General features: G+C 41.6%; 1 protein-coding gene and 1 long non-coding RNA gene across 4 annotated transcripts in view; both read left to right on the top strand.

The window, feature by feature from the left end:
• Window positions 1-12930, top strand: part of gnb1l (guanine nucleotide binding protein (G protein), beta polypeptide 1-like) — a 35211-nt gene extending 22281 nt beyond the window's left edge. For both annotated transcript variants that reach the window (XM_037778875.1, XM_037778876.1), the window contains 2 exons: window positions 3546-3761; window positions 11592-12930. In XM_037778875.1, the coding sequence (XP_037634803.1) occupies window positions 3546-3761; window positions 11592-11870 (495 nt within the window). In that variant the 3' untranslated portion in view covers window positions 11871-12930. The remainder of the gene's footprint in view (window positions 1-3545; window positions 3762-11591) is intronic.
• Window positions 12931-18422: 5492 nt separating this feature from the next.
• LOC119493469 overlaps window positions 18423-20104 on the top strand; it is a 29379-nt gene continuing 27697 nt past the window's right edge. Inside the window, exon 1 of one of the 2 annotated variants that reach the window (XR_005207970.1) lies at window positions 18423-19150. This is a non-coding gene — a long non-coding RNA (uncharacterized LOC119493469). The remainder of the gene's footprint in view (window positions 19151-20104) is intronic. The other variant, XR_005207971.1, reaches the window with a different exon arrangement.

Here is a 20104-nt window from a genome sequence, read left to right as displayed (position 1 = left end):
TAATGAAAACGATCTTTAGTCTCAGCCCTAGTAGAAAAACACAGTATTCTGTGTGTGCAGTGAATTTGTCTTGAGCTGGGAACCCGGAGGAACTAAAACTGATTTATATCTAATGATTCATCAGCAATTATAGTTATGTTGTCCCTATTTGTTAGAGCTTGTTTTAGTGTCTCCATAGGTTACATCTTTGTATTTTGGTTGCCTCAGCAGCAGGGGGATTTTAAACCTCTTTACCAAATGTGATTGTTGTAGAAGAAGAAAGGAAGGAAATTAACAAAAACTTAATGTTTAAAAGCCCCTGGAGTCTTGACTCATGTAGGGCGCTCTCACAAGTCATAGTCTGTTTGACTAATCTGAATCATAGGGAAATTTATACTTTTGCTTCGTTTTCTATTCAGTCTGGTTAGGTTTCACAGTGCACAAACTAAGCAGACCAAATTAAAAAAAAGTAATTTGCTGAGGGGCGTGTACAAATAGGCAAACTTATCTTTCTTGTCTCGAGAGCTGCCACTTCTAATCACAAACTTTCATCCTTCATCACTAGGTTTCTGGACTTTATTTAGCATATTCTGAATGTTCTCTTAGGCCCAGATGTCAAGCAAACATCGAACTTCTGCAGAAGTCAGTCCTCTCCCACTCATGTTAACCTGTTGTTTACCTGCACAGGCAGCCTGTGTTTTGGTTCGCTTGGAAACGGTCCGAGCCCGGTTGATTTGGTCCACACCAGAATACGATTACTGCGTTCACAACCGTCCAAACTAACTGCACCACGGGTTGAACCAGAGTTCTATTAAAACAGACTAAATGTTGGCTTGTGAAAGCGCCCCTAGAGGCCATGTGGGTGACCTAACTGGACCATGGTGGTGTGACCAAACTGCTTGAGACACATATCTAGAAATAGAGCTTTCAGCCTATATAGACTCGAAATGGTTGCATTGTCAATAATGAAGTTTACAGGATGAAATGACAGAATTGCCTGTAATTGTTCAAAATACATTTTAACACATTATGTACACAGATGGAATACACTATTGTGCTCCATAAATACAGTTGTGAAAAAAAATGGCATGACTATTAACAAGTTGAGGCCCAACTAGTTGCCATTCTAGAGGCGAGCCAGCGTCATCGCTCTCCTGCCTCTTCAAGCGGCTTCCATCCATCCGTCTTTCCAGCTGTTCTGTGGTGATGAATCTCCTCCCAGAGCCCCAGCCCCACTCCAGCAGAGAGCCCTCTTGTAGAAAGGCCTGTGGAGGATATAATGAATTAGGTGTCTACCCAGGGTTCCCCGACCTCTGACCCATGACATCATCAATCAAGGAGGTCCTACACTTAAGTGAAACGGTGGGCCCCAAGCCTGGAACGCTTAGCCCGGGCCCTGCCGGCAAGCAGGGGCCACTGATTTTCACTTGTTTTTATTTGTTTTCATAATCCCTTAGTGTTCGTCCTCGCTGATGTGTTTGGAAGGAATACACGACTCTGTCTATAATTTGTTTAAAGCTGGAAGAAGAGAAATATCGAGCGTTAAGTGAGAAGAAGGCTTGAAGATGGATGAAAAAAAATGGCAGACATGGCCCCCTTGCACATATGGAAAACATTTCTTTCCCTCCTCGCTTCTGCAGGGCGCAGTGCTTTTGCTGAAGGCCTGATGGTATTTTAGAGCAAAGGCACGAGTCAGGACATAGTGTATAAATATATATATGCTGTGTATTCATAGGTCTTCTGTCGTTCCACAGGCCAGTGTGAAGTCTTTTAAGCTTGGAAAAGTTTAAATTGTTGTTTGGATAACACTCATTGTGGATATGAAGGGGTGTGTTCTAGGTAGGACCGTCTGCGTTTATGTACACAGAAGAATTGTGGGATTTCGGGAAAACGGGACGGAGGTTAGAGCTCACCAGTCCCTCCCTCCTTCTCTTTATCCTCTCCTCCGTCTCCCCTTCTCTCTTTCTCTCCCTCTCTCCTTCTGTCCTTCCTTTCTTCCCCACGGCGATGCAAAGATATATGAAGCCCCCAGTTTTTATCAGTTCACCTTTATGTTCTCGTTCACACAAGTGATTTACAATCTGTGACTCCCCACAGTGGGAAGGCACCGATTCATGATTCTTTTTATAATTTTTACACTGCTTATTTTTCCTCTTTGTATAAGCATATAACTACTGTACATTCTGTGCTTGGTGCACGTTGCTCTGTACGTATTTACCAGAGGTAGTATGGTTTAAGGTTTTGCGTCTGATGCCTGTTTGTGCACCTGGTTTCATTTCATTTCATGTGATGTGATGTGAAAGATTTACTCTGATGGTTTCACCAGTCATAAACATTGCGGCTGCATCTGTAACGTCCTGGGGTGAAATGGGGATGAAGCAAGACTACAGTATAGTGTGTTTTTTGTACATGAGTTTGTTTTAGTATGTGAGCATGCATAAGGGTGTGAAGAGTTAAAACAAATTGTTGATTAATCGATTAGACAATCAACAGAAAGTGAATGCATATTTATTAATCGTTTAAGTAATTTATCAAGCTAAAATGTCAAATGTTTCACAATCATGCTCAGGTTCCAGCTTTTCCAATGCTTTTCTCTGTTGTCTATGATTGTAATTTGATTTCGGGGACACAAGAAGCAATCTGGGAAATTGTTATAATTAAAAAATAATAAAAAAAAAGTTTAATTAAAATAAAAAATTAAAATTATAGATAAAAAATAATTTCTATATTTATTGATAATTAGAATAATTGCTAGTTGTGCTGGGCCTCCGCAACATGTATTTTATTTCTTTCGGGTTTTTTTGGTTTTTTGTTGATATAAACAATCAAAATAATCCCTGTGTTCAAATTCTAATATAATAAAATAATAATAAAAAAATCCATTAAAAATGAAAAAAAGCTCTGTAAATGTAAGAATATAGCAAATTTAAGCATTATAGTGTAAAAGTTACTATATCATTATATGGTTATGTTTAACAAAAAAAAGTAAAACATAGTCAAAAATATAGATGAAAAACTATAGGTACAGATAAAATTTACCAAAACATTGCACATATACATTATTATTATTATTATTATTATTATTATTATTATTATATATTATTATTATTTATATAAAATATAAAAAAAACAACTAAATATCAATCAAAAACTACACTTAACGGTGGCTAATACATTTGGGTTTTAAATGAGTTCAATAAGTCAAGTTTTGAGATGAACAGTAGGTTCTGCAGTCCGTTGCTTCACTACTTGTCTGAGTGCCGGCAGCGAGGCCTGAGGCTCAGTAATATAGATGAGGAGCAAAGTGAGGAGTGGTGTAATGGAGTGTTGGAAAGAGAGAGCAGCAGGCTGACGAATGGAGCCCACAGCGTCTTTCCGAGTGTCAGCGGGAGCTTCCAGAATGATAACCTCTGCTCCGCTCAGCTTCCAGCACCACGCGGCGGTTTCTGTGGGTTTTTTTTACTACACAGCTCTCATCTCACATCTTACCTCACTACTCTTTGTGTTCTCTCTTCCCATCTCGCTGTCCCTCCTCCTTTTCTCTTATCATCCTCCCTCACTTCCAGCCAGACTCGGGTCCCGGACCTCTCCTGCTGGCCGGATACGAGGACGGTTCCCTGTTGCTGTGGGACGTAACCCAGAGGTCCGAGCTGAGCCGAGCCAAAGCCCACCCAGAGCCCGTCATGTGTTTGACCTTTGACACCAAGCGTCTGAGGGGCATATCTGGCTCCTCTGAGAAGGAACTCTCCTCCTGGATGCTGGACAGACAGAACAACCTGCAGGTCAGCAGAGAACAGGCTTAGAGAGGATATTGTGTTGTCTAGTCCAGTGGTTCCCAAACCCCCACAGCCCTGTCAGATGAACTAATGTACCCGTTCATCCATTCATCCACACACCCATCATGATTTCACCTCGTATTTAAAACTATTAATTATGACAGCTACCAATACACAGTAAAATGTGGACGAGCATTCTTAGGGAAGGCCAGTATTCAGTAGATATTGTTACAATACATTTTGCATACAATTGAAATATCAATGTTTAGGTCGGCTTTTTCAATTTTGTATTCGTACTACTACCGTGGAGTGGCCAAAGCTCGACATTAAATCATTTCTGCATTATTTTTAGCTAACTATTTCGATCATTTATCCATTTTTTAAGCAAACTTTTTAACTGTTTATCCATCACTTTTAGCTAACTACTTCAGCCATTTAAACATTACTTTTAGTTTGGTATTGTAACCATTTAAACATTACTTTTAGTTTGGTATTGTAACCATTTAAACATTACTTTTAACTAACTATTTGAACCATTTATGCATTACTTTTAGATAACTATTGTAACCATTCATCCATTACATTTAGCTAACTGTTTAGACTTCTCTGCTTGCTTGCTAATTCTTGCCGTTCGCAACATGACTTCAGGTTTTACAGCTGACTAAATGTGTCGATATATTTTTTTTAATCAAATCATAATACCTATTTGAATTAGTTGTTGTTGATGTGGTTATTCTGCAATCTTTCCAAGTACACCTTGACAACTGCAGAAGCACCTTCTGGGGTACAAGTGACCCTGGTTGGGTAACCACTGTAATGTCCCCCTACCTGCTAACTAATTGTTGCACAAAAGAGTCAGCTAAATGCCATGAAATATTATAAAAAAGGTAATGGTGGAGATGGGAGGAGAGGAGAGTTGCCTTTCTTTAGGCTCTCTTGGAAAACATCAGGGGCCAAAGAGGAAGAGGCTCAGTAGGGCTCCGGGGGCCATAAATCAGCTGCTGGTTACACAGCGTTGGCAGGGCCAGGGGCCAAGGGCCGGGCTGAGGCTGTCACTCCAGACTCAAACCACCCACACATACACACTGACACATAGTCACACTTTAGGCCTGGATAATATATATAGTTTTGGATAAAAAAAAACGCATCCCAAAATTAGGAAAATTGATGTCGTTAACAAAAACAACTACAACATTCCTCTTGATCGGAATGCTATTAAGATGCACACTTAGCTTGAAATCACCGATTCTCACACACATACAGTAAATAAACCAAAGCCCATGGCAGAGCATCTTCTGCCACACCAAAAGAGACACATCGGCTTTGTACCATAATTCATTTTACATAACAGCCAGCGCTTCAGAGACTTAATGCCTCATTTGAAGCTGTATTTTCTCTTGATTTCATGAGCAAAAGGGAATGCTCCCATTTTGCAGCCAACCCCCATGAATCAGAGCAGAAGGGAACATGAGGCTGACATAGTACACTCCTGCACAGTCAAGGGGTATTATTCTTTCCAAGGCTTTTTACAAATGAATGCTTGAATTAGAAATATTTGCAAAGCCCCAATTTTTTCATCCCGAAAATGTGTCTAGAAAAACATTTGATTCAATATACCAAAAACAGGAGGAGAGTGGTTATTTGGTTTATTTTGCTCAAGCAACAAAATATTGATTCAGCATGTAATCCAGGATGAGGACGACAGGAAAAAAGCACAAGGAGAGGGAAAAGATCCAACGGGGGCTTTTAAATTATCCTGAAGTGCAGCTCAGTGTGACGTCCAGACAGCTATCCTCAGTTCTTCCCACAAAAGTATTTTTGTGTGGCAGCAGTAAGGGGGAGCGGGAGGACCTGCCGGGTGGCGGACCCGGGCCCCGGGTCCTGACGGACGACCCGTGAGAGGTAATAAAAATATCAAAACCTCGGAGGCCCCTTAACCAAACAAAAAACACATCTGCAGTAAAGGGAACAGTAGTTCACAGTGGGAGGCTGCAATAAAGGCTGAGGAGGCTATAAGTGCCACAGCATCCCACTTCCCCGCAAATTACCCTTGCGATACCATTGAATATAGAGGAACTGGCTGGCAAGGAAGATAGATGCTTTTTGTGAAATGGAGGGGGAAACTGGATGTGACACAACACAGTGCAGTTATGATTTAGTGAGGCTGAAGGGCTGTGAAGTGAGCTTATCAAGCCCAGATAAAGACAGATAGCCTCAGGAATGGAGGTTAATGTATTACACATGGCTCCCAGAGGCCTTTATCTTCTGTTTGACCTGGCTATAGCCTGATATATTTACATAGTAATGAGGCATCATCTTCAGCATTTTTGTTTTTTTCTCCTTTCCTTCCAGCGTACATTTTTGGGAATGTGTCAGGGTGAGATTATGAGGGCGTGGGTGTTGGGGTTTACAAGCTGTTAAGCCAGATGGACATATATTTAGGCGGCCACTCAAATGTACTGACAAGTGCGGTGACGTGTTCCGCCAGTAGGAAGAAGAGGACAGAGGTCGCGGACAGGAGAAGGAGAAAGCAGGTATAGACAGAGGAAGATTAGCAGTGTAAATCAAGCGTGGCTGACAGCAAGCTATTTCTGAGACTGATGACAGTTCTCTGCAGGTGGAACTCCTGCCGCTCATCTTCACTACCCACATCCCCCCAGAAATCACTTACATGTCTTCTGTGAATTCGTGCAGCTGTCAGCCAATCCTGCTATGACACCTGAATTATTCATAGGTCATATCAGGCCCAACCTCTATTGGACTGATGTATGTATGTGCTGCTGTCATAGAAATTATGGCTCTCTTTTTTGAGAACCCCCCCTCCTCCTCCTCCTCTTCTGTCTTTTCTGAATGGGACCGCTCGCCTGTTTGACACATCCATCTCCCGTCAGCCAGCGCCAAGCTCCGACAGGCAAGGTGACAAAAGGCTGTAATCTCCCCCGCTGCCAAGTGTGATTCAGGGACAGGGTGTGTCAGAAATACCTGCGAAAAAAAAAAGCCTCCCAGCCGCTAGGCTCGAGTGAGTGAGTGATGATGGGACGTTTCAGTAGATGAGCGTGAACGCCAAGATCCGTGCCAAGACCGCGGAGGAGAAGGCCGGGGGAGAGAAGTGGAGCAAGGCTTGAGTGAGATCTGCCAAGTGGACGCTCCTTTTGAACGTCTCCTCTGTCGGTGAGATGCTACAAAAGAGGATCCCGAAGTGTGAGTTTGTGTTGGATCTGTCGTAGGCCCACAAAAACTCTAGTGGGCCCAGCTGCTGAGCAGAGCTGGTAGCCTTCTGACAGCTGAGAAAGCTGGCGTTGAGACAGTGTGTGTGTGTGTGTGTGTGTGTGTGTGCATGCTGTAACACAGGCCAGGAAGGAGTGTTCAAACAAAAAAAATGATGAAGCCCAAAGACGGATTGTGTCTCTGATGAGATAGTAAGGAAGCAAGGGGAAGAAAAATGGGGTGTCAAATAAAATGAGCCAAGACTCCCCGGTTAGAGCCAATGGATTTCATTACAGATTTAGGCCTGGTTAATGGCAGTGCTTAAGTCAGCAGCGTTTTCTTGGTGTTCTTTCAGCAGTGGTGTGGCCCGAAAGCAAGAACAACAATGCTGCTGCCGGAGAACATGGAATTACAATGACAGCACACTATTTTCTTTTTAAGAACAAAGAAGAGTTAAAGCAGCAGTAGGCCGATTAGAGCAAAAAAAGTTTGTATAAAACGGTCAATATATCCTGACAGTAGTGCATGAGACGGGTAATCTGAAAAAAAAAAAAACATGCGCCTCTGTGTCCTCCGGTGCTCCTAATGGTATCTGCAAGATTTCACAGACAAGAGGGAAACAACCAATCAGAGCCGAGCTGGAGCCTTGCCGTCTCTGAGCAGCTGTCAATCACTCGTGAACTCCGATCAAATGGTCAAACTAGGCAGCGCTGATCAAATATGAATCGATTCTGTTTCTAAGTTTGATCGGCGTTTGCGAGTGATTGACAGCTGCCTCTGTTGATTGAACAGCCAATAGGAACGCTCTCTCTCTGAAATGACCTGTGATTGGCCAAATTCTGCCATCAAGGGCTACATTTTCTAAAGCCTGAAAACAGAGCCACGAGTAGAAGTCTAGTTTTCTCTCAGAACACTTAAATTATAATATGCTGAAAGATTATTATGGATTTTTTGCCCAATGATGCCAAATACATTCTGCCTCTTGCAGCTTTAATCTGCTGATTGTTTCTCATTTAATTGATTAGTCATTTATTCTATAAAATCAGTGTATTTTCTGAGAGCCCGAGGTGAACACTTTAAATAGCTTTTTTTTGTCTCACCAACAGTCCAGAATAGGAAATACGATCCTTTGCTTTCTTGCCGAGAGTTTGTTGTTGTCGTTATCACTCTCATGTCTGAACGGTAAATATGAAGCAGCCAGTTAGCTTAGTTTAGCACAAAGACTGGGGAAACAGGGAAACCGGTAGCCTGGCTGTGTCCAAAATATCAAACTATTCCTTTAGAAAATGACTTGAAGGTCCAGTGTGTAAGATTTAGGGGGAGCTATTGGCAGAAATAGAATATAATATTAATAAGTATGTTTTGCTGCACCTTTAAATGATTAATTGGTTATTAAAATGGTTGTTTTCTATCAATCAGCTAATTAATCGTTCCTTTTTTCTACTCTGTCATTATGCTATATCTAAAAAAACAACTGTATTTTCTGTGCTGCAGTGTTAATCAAAACATGGGTAAATGCTATATATGACCAAAACTAATATTACTGTCAGGCAGCAACTAAAATGTATTAGGGCTGCACCTATCAATAATTTTAGTATTCTACCGATTATTCCATCGATAAATCAAGTCGCATAAATAAATACTTTTCTTCATTAAGGAGCAATAGTAAATATACAAAAGAGAAAATAAGACGGGTCTCTTAAAGGGGAACGACGGCCATTTTCAAAAAATATACATGTTATTCATATGGTCTAAGACAATATATGAAAATATATTAGTGAACATGAACAACTCTCTCCCAAATCCAAAAACTAGAGTCCAAAAACTCAAACTTGTGATGTCATAGGGTATAAAGTGTGGAGCTGCTCCACAGACAATGAATTGGGAGAGATGTTCTAGATGATTAAACGAAGTCTTGATGCAAAGAATTTGCTATATAAATATCAGAAATAGTAAATTACAATTTTCTAAAAATTGCCTTCAAATTAATTTATTTTTTGTCCAGCTGACAGTCCGAAATATATTCCATTTACAATTCTATCAAGCAGAATGATGCAGCATAATGAGCATGTTTGTAATTTTTATTTGATAAATAACGTTCAAAATTGTTGGCGATTAATTTTCTGTTAATCAACTCATCGTTTCAGCGCTATTATTGCCTCATGAAATCACAGAGTAAACACTGATCACTGGCAGCTTATAGCTGCACATGAGCACCATTCATTTTATATTATAGCCAAGGACGACCTTTTCTTCCTCACTGGTCACTTTTCTTTCTACTTTCTCAGACTGTAGAAAAAGTCCAAACAGTTTGCCAGCCAGCCCTGCTGAATGACCATTACTACATCATTAACCATTTACCGCTTACAACTGACCCTTTAATGAAACAAATGCCTTTTCCTGACACAAACTATGGGAAGCAAAACAAACAAAAACAGACACTTAAACCCATCATTATCAGGCCTCTAATGCAAACCAGATGGAGAGAGGTAGGGGCATACCAACTCCTTGAGGTAATAACAAAGCTCCAAACAATCTTTCACCCCCCCGGGTTGCTTTGTGTCAGTGTATCTGGCTTGTTTGGTCTAACCGGCCACACTCTCTTTCACACTAGTGGTGCCAGCGACGATGGTTTGCTAAACAAAACAAAAAAATCCCATCACTGCCTGTTCTGAACTTAGCTTTCTCACTCTGTTTTGATCAATGGCATTCCTCCCTGCTCTCTCTCTCTCTCTCTCTCCCTTGCATTCCACTTTATCCACTTGGGCTATGAGTACCTGGCTTATATCTTCCACATGCAGCTTGTGGATGGTTCCTGCCCGGAACAGGAGCATGCAGATAAATTCTCCACCGTCTCCTCCCATCCAAGGCCATTAGTCTCCTTAGACACAGCTTATGAAGTCAATTATACGCTGTCCAGTTTGATTTCAGCTCCCATATCCAGATGTTTGTGTCCCATCCGCTGGTCCGGCAGAGATCCCTAGCCCGCAGGAAGAGCACGTTCGCTCCCCAGGAATGCCCATCACAGCAGGCCCTTCAGATAGCGATCTTAGCCGCCATTTATTATAATATGTCAGATTGTTGCCCCTTTTAGAGAGATTGATACAGTCCTTGGACACCGTAGATCACAGGGAGAGGGAGCTGTGGCTAATCTTTAGCAGGCAGACGTTACAACAATGTATTTATCGGGTCTCTTCTCCCGCTGACCAGACCTTTCAGTGTGAATGTAATTCATCAGAGGCGCTTAAAGCAACAAGGCCTCGGCAAACAAGCATTTCAGCGAGAGGGTCTCTCTCTCTCTCTCTTTCGCTCTCTCTTTCTCGCAAACTGTGACAAAGGTAACTCGAGCCCCGCTTCCAGAATAGGCCTCCCTAACTCCAAACCAAATAGCGGGACGCGGAAAGATCTGCTCGCGGCCCTCGTGCCGTAATGCTTTATGGCCGATGATTGAGTCCCAGGAGTCTCCAGCCAGGTTCAACAGACATCTAGCCTCACACTTGGACCTCCGTCATCAGATCAGCTGATAGTCTCTCCCTGTCGGTGTTTGTGTTGGCCTCAGTTTCCTAGACGGCAGTGATTAATCGACTCACTGACCTAATTAGTTTGTGTGATTATTTTTGTTTCCTTATTTGCATGAACATTAGGGCTGGGACGATACACCACCTCCTGATTCGGAACCATCACGATACTTGGGTGGTGATTCGATATGTATTACGATTTTTAAGTATTGCGATTTGACAAGTATTGCGATTTGATATTATGATTTATTGCGATTTTTGTTAACTTTTTTAACACTAGACGATGGGAAACAAATTGAATCGGGGACTTTTACTTAAAATATCTGAATTATTACATTAAAATGTTTGATTTTCAGCGTGTATGTAGTGTAATTTGAAAACCGGACATAGTCACACGTGTATACTTCCGCTAACTTCGCCAAGTCCGTCTCTAGCTCTTCCGTCAGCTCCGTTCTCTTTATACATCCATGGTCAGCTCCATCTGGGCCGTTTGAATGCATTTAACATAAATATCAGTATATGGGTGCTCTACAGTTGTAGCGTCGGCCCATTTGACCACAGAGATGAGAGTGACAGCCGACTTGACCGCATGTTACTACAATACGATAACATTTCCGTCCTTGACAGAATTAGCACGCAGCTTTAGCCGTGATCTCTAGCTCTGCTGTTCCTGTCAATGTGTGAAACCCAAAGTGTTTCCATTCTTTACTGGATGTGTAGTGTTTACCACTTTGGATTTAAAATGTGAGGGTGCCGATCGTATCCATGCAGACCCTCCGGTGTTTTCTACTTTCTCATTTCGGCTCGCTGCGGTTTGTTTTGTTTTTTGACAGATACGGAACGGATATGACATCCCGTTACTCAGACTACAACAATAAAAGCGGTAACTTCCTTCTTCCTCCACATACACTCAAATGAAGCAAATACATAAATTCTGGCATTCTAAATTGTGAAAAAAAAAAAAAAAAGAATCAGGTTACATAGGTGAATCCATTTTTTTCCCCCACCCCTAATGAAGAAAAGGATCATTTGGTTTTAGGTTTCTCTGACAATTACTACTGATACGTAGTTCTAACCTGCTAAGATCCTTTTCCTCTCTGTTGTTTTACAGCTCAAGGACGATGTGACGCTGGTCAACCCCGGGGTCTCTCAGCTGTGTATCCGGGGAGACGGCAAGCTTCTGGCATCAGCGGGCTGGGACCATCGGGTGCGGGTATTCGGGTGGAAGAAGCTGCGGCCACTGGCGGTGCTTCAGTACCACACTGACATGGCGCTAAGCGTGGCCTTCTCTGACCACCAAGACCCCAGACAAAGACTGCTGGCTGCTGGATCCAAGGATCAGCGGATCAGCCTGTGGTCAATATACAACGAGGGAGCGGACACTGGCTGAGCCTCTGAGCTCTGGGAGGATATATGAACTTTTAATGGGATCAGTAGCCAATAATTCAGTAATAGTCCAGTGCAATGGGTTGCTAACTGGACAAATGGACTGTGTAAATTATATTTAGCTACTTGTCTCTTGATATTGAGATCCTGCTTTGACGTCGCCCTCTAGCACCAAGCGTTGTTGACAGATTGTTGTAATGCCCATGAATAACAATTCATTGTTTTGTCATGAATCATGTCGTTACACAGGGCCGGTTTCCACCTTCTGGCCACCTGTCTCACCTCTTATGGTACATGTCCATAGGGGCCTCACTTCCCACCATTGGACGCTTTATGGGCTGCCACTAGACACGAGGCATGAGGCACCTGATTGAACGAACACTTTTCCTCGTGCTGCTCCCAGCTTTCTAACAGGAACCTACATAGCTGCTTGTTTGGAAACTTTCTTCTCTTATTTCATGAAAATAATTCACCGAAATGTGTTTTATGCGAGAAATAAGACATGCAGTCGCTAAATGTGTCTTTATTTTGGATCGACAGCGCTTAGTTTAAAAGTTTATAGGGAGTTTCCAGAGGCGGCGAGTCACGTCGGACTCCCCTGATTTGCTTAAAGTAGACTAGACATCAACTTTATGCAAATCATTGTCTCTAATCACGCTACCAGAATGCATTGCACGGCTGCTTACATAGACAATGAATGGGAAGCGTGGAAAGGACGGAGGCTGTGGACATGTACCATTAAGAGCATGAAAGATACAGTAGTAAAACAAAGGAAATACACCTAGACTGCCTCGGCTCAGTTGATTACATTTCTAAAAATAGTAGCATCTGCATAGAACCTGAGTTCAACTTATAGTAACATCTGGATCTAGCGACATGCTTAATAGTAACGTAATGAGGTAATGAAAAAAGTGTTGTTACTGATAAGGATGTCACAAGAACTTCGTTACCAAGTCGGTGCCAAAATTTTAAAAAAGTGACGGTTCTCTTTTTTCTACAGTACCGAAGGTACCGTACGATGCCTGTAATGTAGTGATGTGACAGTGAGGAAGATTTTCCCACCGGTTAATAAACTTGTGACAACACCGGTGTCACCGATTGCACCGGACATTTTACAAGAAAGATTACGGTCAACATGTGCAGAGCGCTGACTCTGATCTTTACCGTCGGGTGGCGGTGTGTCTAGCCTCTCCGCTTCGGGGGTCTACCTGGCGCCGCTGTTCCGTGCACACCGGCTGTGACGGCTCCATCCACCTCGCAGCGATTACCTCATTAACGTTATGGTTCCCTTATAGCATTGGGATTAAACGTGACATATTGCCAAATAGGTGCGTTTGCTTTTCACTTCGACAACAAATCCTCCGCTCCTGCTCCTACTCCTGCTACTCTGAGTTGACGGACCAGATGCATTCACGGTCAGTATGTAGTGTCCGTTGTCTGACTATCGATTGATAACCTGCCGCTGATACGACAAAATGAACAAAATGGGTCAATTATTTTTATTTATTACTTAAACTTTTTATTGCTCTGTTTTTTGTAATGTACACATGTTTTTAATAAAAGAGTGCGTGTTGAATTACATGGGATTTATTGTTTTGTTTTGTTTTTACCGTGGTATCGAATTTGGTATCGAATCGTTGAAATTCACTGGTATTGGTATCGACTACTAGATTTCTGGTACCGTGACATCCCTAGTTACTGACCAAGCAGCAACCTCCGGTGCTGAAAAATTAATCCAATGTGTAAGTGCCAAAAATGTGCAGTTCCTCAAATGGTAACTTGAGGCTGGCTCCAAAAGCGACTCAATCCCCATAGACCCCCATGTTAAAAGGCCCAATTTTACAGCAGGAATAAACATGTTTACAGCCTGGTACAAAACACGGTTTTGGTCTCTTTAGCTAATTTCCCCGTTCATGACAACTATACGGAGGGTGAATACTTATATAACTCACCCGTTTATATTATATTAAAGCTTAAAGTTAGGCATAATTAAGGGTGTGGCCACAGGTGGGTGCCACACCAGGTCGCTTAGCTGCTAGCTGTGTCCTCTTCCGCGTCGTTCAGGTCGGCCTCAGCTCCACCAACGTTTTCTCCGGGTTCTCCGGTTTCCTCCCACAGTCCAAAAACATGCAGGTTAATTGTTGACTCTAAATGCCCCGTAGGTGTGAATGTGAGTTTGAATGTTTGTCTGTCTCTATTTGTCAGCCCTGTGACAGTCGGGAGACCTGTCCATGGTGTAACCCCGCCTTCACCCAATGTCAGCTGGGATCGGCTCCAACCCCCCCTGCGACCCTGAACAGGATAAGCGGTTACAGATAATGTCTATTCATGCATTTTCTTTTATACACAGCGTATGTCCAGCATAGTTTAAATTGTTTTTAATAAGATTTCCTTAAAATGTAAGGCCAGTTAAATTATCTGATATATTTCAAATAGTTAATCAGGCACTTGCTGACTTTTTCAGCCCACTGTTTGCTGAAGCCTTTTGTAATGCTCTGTGCAGCTATGTGATTGTGTTGACTTATCTGATGGGAGATTTGCTCCAGTGGTGCTGAAATTGCGGTATACGACGCACCTGAGCAGCTATGTAATCTGGTGTTGTTATTCTAGCAGGTTTTAGCTTAACACAGCTTTATACATAGCTGTATAAAGCTATGTATACTTAGCTTAATACATCTCAGGTCAGGCCCCTCCAGCCTGACCTGAGATGTATTTGTCAAACAAGGTTAATCACAGCAGGGGCATGAAGAACAGAGGCCTGTTGGTTTAAGAGAGGTGCTGATCTCCAGATGCTCTTCTTGGTCAGCATTATCTGTTCATGAGCTCATTTTCTTTTCTTAGCAAGTATTACCTCTTTGTTAATCAAAAAGATCAGAAAGAAAATGAAGAAATCTACATCAATGTAACCATCAGGCTGATTGCGTTAGCTTTGATGGCTCCCAAAACAAAGATATGTTTTAACGTCCTCTGTAAGAGGAATCGGCAGCATTTGCATTTTAAATTAAGACAATTGTTGACTTCTACATCAACTTCACTCGTAATGCCAAATGCAGATGTCTTTTTAAGAAACAGACATTTGTCATGAACAAGGCCAAGGGTCCTGTTGTGAAAGTCTCAGAGAAAATAGAGAGGTGTTGTTTTTCTGTCCACTGTCTCTAATAATATCTCTGTGAGTCAATGAGCAGCATGGGAGCTCATGTGTTACAACACTGTGCCGAGGGGCCGGGGGCTTCAAACGCTCGACGTTCTGCTTCATAAAGGCTTTGTCTCCTGGGATGACCCCGAGTTGAGAAGCTCATCGTGCTGTACAGGAAAGGCCTGAGAAATCAAAGGGCCAGACCAGCATAATCATTAGTGAACAGAGGAAAGACAAGGTCATTTGCTAGACAAGCTGCCTCGCCGTGACACTACTGTCATTGAAAAAAGTGCAGTTTTGGTTGCTTCTTTTGTTTGTATTCAAACTCATTTTTTGGATGAGTTGTGTTTGCACTTGGAACTTGTTTAAAACCCTTTGCCTAAACTTTAAAAAAAAAAAAAAACGGCTGTCACATTAAGGCAAATTCGTTGACACTGACAGCTGTTGTTGCCTGTTGGGCTTGAGTTTGCCATGTTATGATTTTAGCATATTTTGTATGCTAAGTGCAGTACCTGTGAGGGTTTCTGGACAATATTTGTCATTGTTTTGTGTTGTTCATTGATTTCCAATAATAAATATAGACATATATTTGCATAAAGCAGCATATTTGCTCACTCCCATGTTGATAAGAGTATTAAATACTTAACATATCTCAATTTAAGGTACAGAACAGATAAAAAATGTGCGATTAATCATGATTTACTATGGACGATCATGCGATTAATTGCAGTTAAATAAAGCCCTAAAAAACCCGGAATGGAATGAGATCTTTTTTTTTTTGCTTACTTCTTTTTCCAAGTGTGTGGTTTTAATGACATGTTTTCCTTGTTCCCCGCAGAGCTCCATCTATACCTTTTGTGTCTGACCCCACTGGTGACATCTTGCATTCATAACAGCTTCCTAACTCTCCTGTTGGCTTTGAACAAACATTAGAGGTGGCGTGGGCCAGCTTCCGTCCATTCTCTGATAAATCAAATGCCGGGTCCATTGGTGCAGATGTCTGTTGAATGGAGCAGACGGCAGCCCACCGGCCTCTTTAGAAGCGCCTGGTGGGGTGGCGGTGGACCTCGTAAATCACTTCATAATGGATCATTTAGGAAGTCAATAAATGGACAGGGAGACCGTCTGCACAATAGGCCCTGTGCTTCACTTATCACCTAACGTGTGTCTTCCTCGGCCTTCAAGGTCAGAGGTCAGCCCGGCTTTGGGATGGGACATAATCCGTTGGGTTGTGTGTGTGGGTGTGTGTGCGTGTGTGGTTGATGCTGTAGTCATGGACATGTGAGACGTCACACTGAGCCTGATTATTTAGAAAACATAAATGGTGAAAAAGAATGATTCTGTATAAGCCAAAACCAATGTTCCGCCTCACGGTTAAGTTGGTTTTATTTATTTTTTCAAATGTGACTTAATACAGAACGTATCGAGGCTCTTGCCCAGTGGTGGTGATGTTGACGTTCTGCATAAAATGTCCGTCAGCAACCTCATGCACACCATAAACCGTAGTGCCTTTTGTATTAGTTGAGAGGCCATAGGGGGGGCAACGTGAAACACGTGTTCTGTTGTTTAGGCGGAGGACTCTGATTGGTTTACCTGGCTTGTTTTTAATAACTGTCCCCAGATACGGCAGGCAGGCAGGGAGGCGAGGCTCAGCAGAAATGTACACAGAGGTGAAGCGAACGAATCCAGATAGGCCTGTCACAACAGATGTTCCAGATGCAGCCGAGTGTCAAATGATGCCTCGGGTTGCATTATCATCCATCCTCTGCCTCTTCATACTTCACCTTGGCACCGTTTCTCCTGGAGCCTGACGCATCTGGGCACATGAATGGAACTGGGCCTGTAAGCAGGTTTGCTCTTTTCCTCTGTGTGAAATGAAGGACACATTGAAATATTGTGCTTGAAAATGGCCTAGGCCTGTTGAAAGCATGCTGGAGTCTATTAAGGTGCATGTGTAGAAATGTAATGTGGAAAACATTTGCCAATACAGGCACCATACTGACAGCATTAGTTGGTATTGAGGTGCAATTCATTATATTCCCTCCAGTAGGCGCACTTTCTCTGATTGCCACTTTGTAAAAAAATCAGTTCTTATTTAGTGTGCAAGATCTGTAATCTAAGTTTATTAAACTATATCTTTTTAAGAAAAATCTTAATTCAGATCACTTCATTAATGTGCTAATGACAAAAAAATCCCCTGGGTTCCTTATTTGTACAGGCTCTTTCTTTCAGGTCCCTTCAGACTGTAGGGCAGGGTTACAAAATGAGGTCCTCAGGCTTCAATGTCAAGTCTCCCAGACTGATGCATGCTACGCCAGGGACACCATTTATTAACAGTGCAACATATGTAGAACATTTTCATTGCTGGATAGGGTTTGCTACAAAATTGGACAACTGTTAATAGCGCAGGTGGTGAGAGAAAACGAGAAGGCCGATATATTTATTACAGTGGTGAGATGTATCATGTATATTTACTAAAGTAATGTACGCAACTACAAATCTGAGATACTTGTACTCCTATTTACATTTAATGCTATACTTTACACCTCAATTCAGAGCCAAATGTGTAGTATAGTTTACAGATTAAGATTTTACGTACAAACCGAGCTAATCAAATATAATGCATTGTTATGGATTAAACTACCTAACAGTAAACTATATAAAGTAGTTAAAATTAGGTCCACCGTGACAAACTATACAGTGAAAAGTTGCGTAATGACTCTGTGATAATAATCCAATAATATAATATATGATAGAGCACTGGCAGTGGTCATTTTTCTGAATTATGAATAGGCCTCCTACATTAAGTTTATTTTGCTAATGATAAATTCATTTAAGCCCTGTTTTCATTGCAGAGCTATTACTTTTATTGCATTATTGCTATTTTTACTCAAGTAGGCTAAATGATCTGAATGCTTCCTCCACAACTGCTCAATTGTTTTCTCACTGCACTAATTAACTACTGCAGCCCTTACAGTGGATCCTTGTAGTTGTAGTGGATCCTCAGCAGTCATTGGACACTGGAAGCCACAGAAGTGGATGTATAGAGCAGAGGTTCTCAAACTTTTTTGGGGCCAGGGACCCCTTACAGTGTAGAAATTTCTTCCAAGGAACACCTCACAAGTGTAACAATTAATCGACAATCTTAACTAACCATATGCTTACTACCATTTGTACTCCTTTGCCATTGGAACTATGTGTATTGTAAAATGTTTTAACATAAATACGTCAGACCTGTCTTTAAACACATTTCAATTTGAGTCATGTTAATACCACTGTCTCCAAACATTTAAAATTACCAGTTTAATGCTGACTTTCAGTAAATGCTTCAACTTTAACACAATGAACATATTGTTCCTTATTTAAATCACTGGCAGAAAGCTCTGAACAAATCATAACAGAAGTTATCATAACAAAACACATAAAAGTAATTAAGCATATTACTTCAGAAAATTCTGATTGGAATAATTGCTTTAGAGTGAGTGAAGTGACTGATTCATAATGTAATCACAATCATATCAGAGTTTCTTTTAGCCCAAAGCTGACATGTACTTTTTAATGATACAGCACAATTTTATAATTTATAGCAAATTATTTCGCGGACCCCCTGACAGAATGCCATGGACCTTTGGGGGTCCCCGGGCCCTACTTTGAGAACCACCGGTATAGAGCGTATAAGCATTACACTTACCTTTTTAGCAGGATACTTTTTAACCTAAATGGAAATTATGGGGCCCATTATAATTTGTACAAAAAAAATCGGGAGAAACTTTATTAAATTACTTTTATTCTGAAAATACAACTGGTTGTAGGTTAGTTTGACACGAGGTCACAGTTCTCCTGATTTAGACTAAATACTCCGTGCATTAGCAGTCTCATTGATGTTTTCTCTGTGTTGTGAAACCTATAATTAGTCCACGTATCGCCTTTTGACCCTTCTTCCAGCTTGTTACCCTTTCTTTCCCGTCCTCCCCTACGAGCCCCGGCGGTGCGGCGGTAACCCCAGTGTCGTCTCGCGGTGCTTCTGGGCTTCCGAGCCGGCTGCTCCTCAGACACCTGCAGGCTGCAGGCCGGCGACGGTCCACAGCGGGCGGCTTCCTGACCAGACTACACACGACATATGACATGTAGTGGGGTCATTTGTGTGGGTGAGTTAGCCTGCAACATTTTGAAAGCAGTTATATTTTTATTATTCGTTATATGGTGTAATTATAACTCGACGTGATAAAAACTAGCTATTTTAATAGCTAATAATAACCTGTTAGAGATAAAATAGTCGATGAAATAGGCTACACAATAAAGAATTAGCCGACTAAAATTAAAAATAGACACACTATATGCCTATGAATCTGTCTGAACTTTAAATTAATTGACGCAAACGGAGGGTTAATTATCTATAGTGAAACGTCAAATAGCAGCTGATATCAGCCAGCCTATATTTGTTCCATTAAGCTAATAGCTAGCAGACTAAATTATTAAGACGTCATTGTACATATTGGCTTCTTAATACAGTTCAATGTAAAGTAAAAGCTTTAGTCACCGACCAAACGAACAAAAGAAACTCTACAACCAATTAGTCTGCGTTTAAATGAGTGGAAACATTATTTAACCTTTGACACCTTTACAAGCCATTAAACAGTCAGAGGTCAGAGGTCAGCCGCCCTCAGGCATCCTCCCTCTCTCTCTGCTCAATGGCAGCGGGTTCAAGGAGGAAAAATACATTATTGAAATGAATCATTAGGGGACGTTTCCCTTTTGTATCGTGACAGACACAAATCCCAAAGCAGACTTTTTTTTTTCCTCCCAACGAGATTAACCTTGACAACAAAGCATTCCTCATATAGGACTTCACATAGGAGATGGAAATGGCTGCACGGATAGGAGACTGTGACATTCTTAAAATATCACCCAACTGTCCCATTAAATATGACCAATGATATACTTTCAGGGAGAGGGGAAATGTTAATGCTGTCTTTTTTCCACTTTGTATGACACATGACATGGCCTCTTATTTTCTTGCCAGTAAGTTTTTGAAAACACAAATTTCAGAATTTAGATTAAATGCTTTTTTTTTACCAAATTATTTGCACATTATTTTGATA

This window comes from Sebastes umbrosus, chromosome 8 (genome assembly GCF_015220745.1).
Source record: "Sebastes umbrosus isolate fSebUmb1 chromosome 8, fSebUmb1.pri, whole genome shotgun sequence".
Taxonomy (NCBI): domain Eukaryota; kingdom Metazoa; phylum Chordata; class Actinopteri; order Perciformes; family Sebastidae; genus Sebastes; species Sebastes umbrosus.
This window is presented reverse-complemented; position numbering and strand designations above follow the sequence as displayed.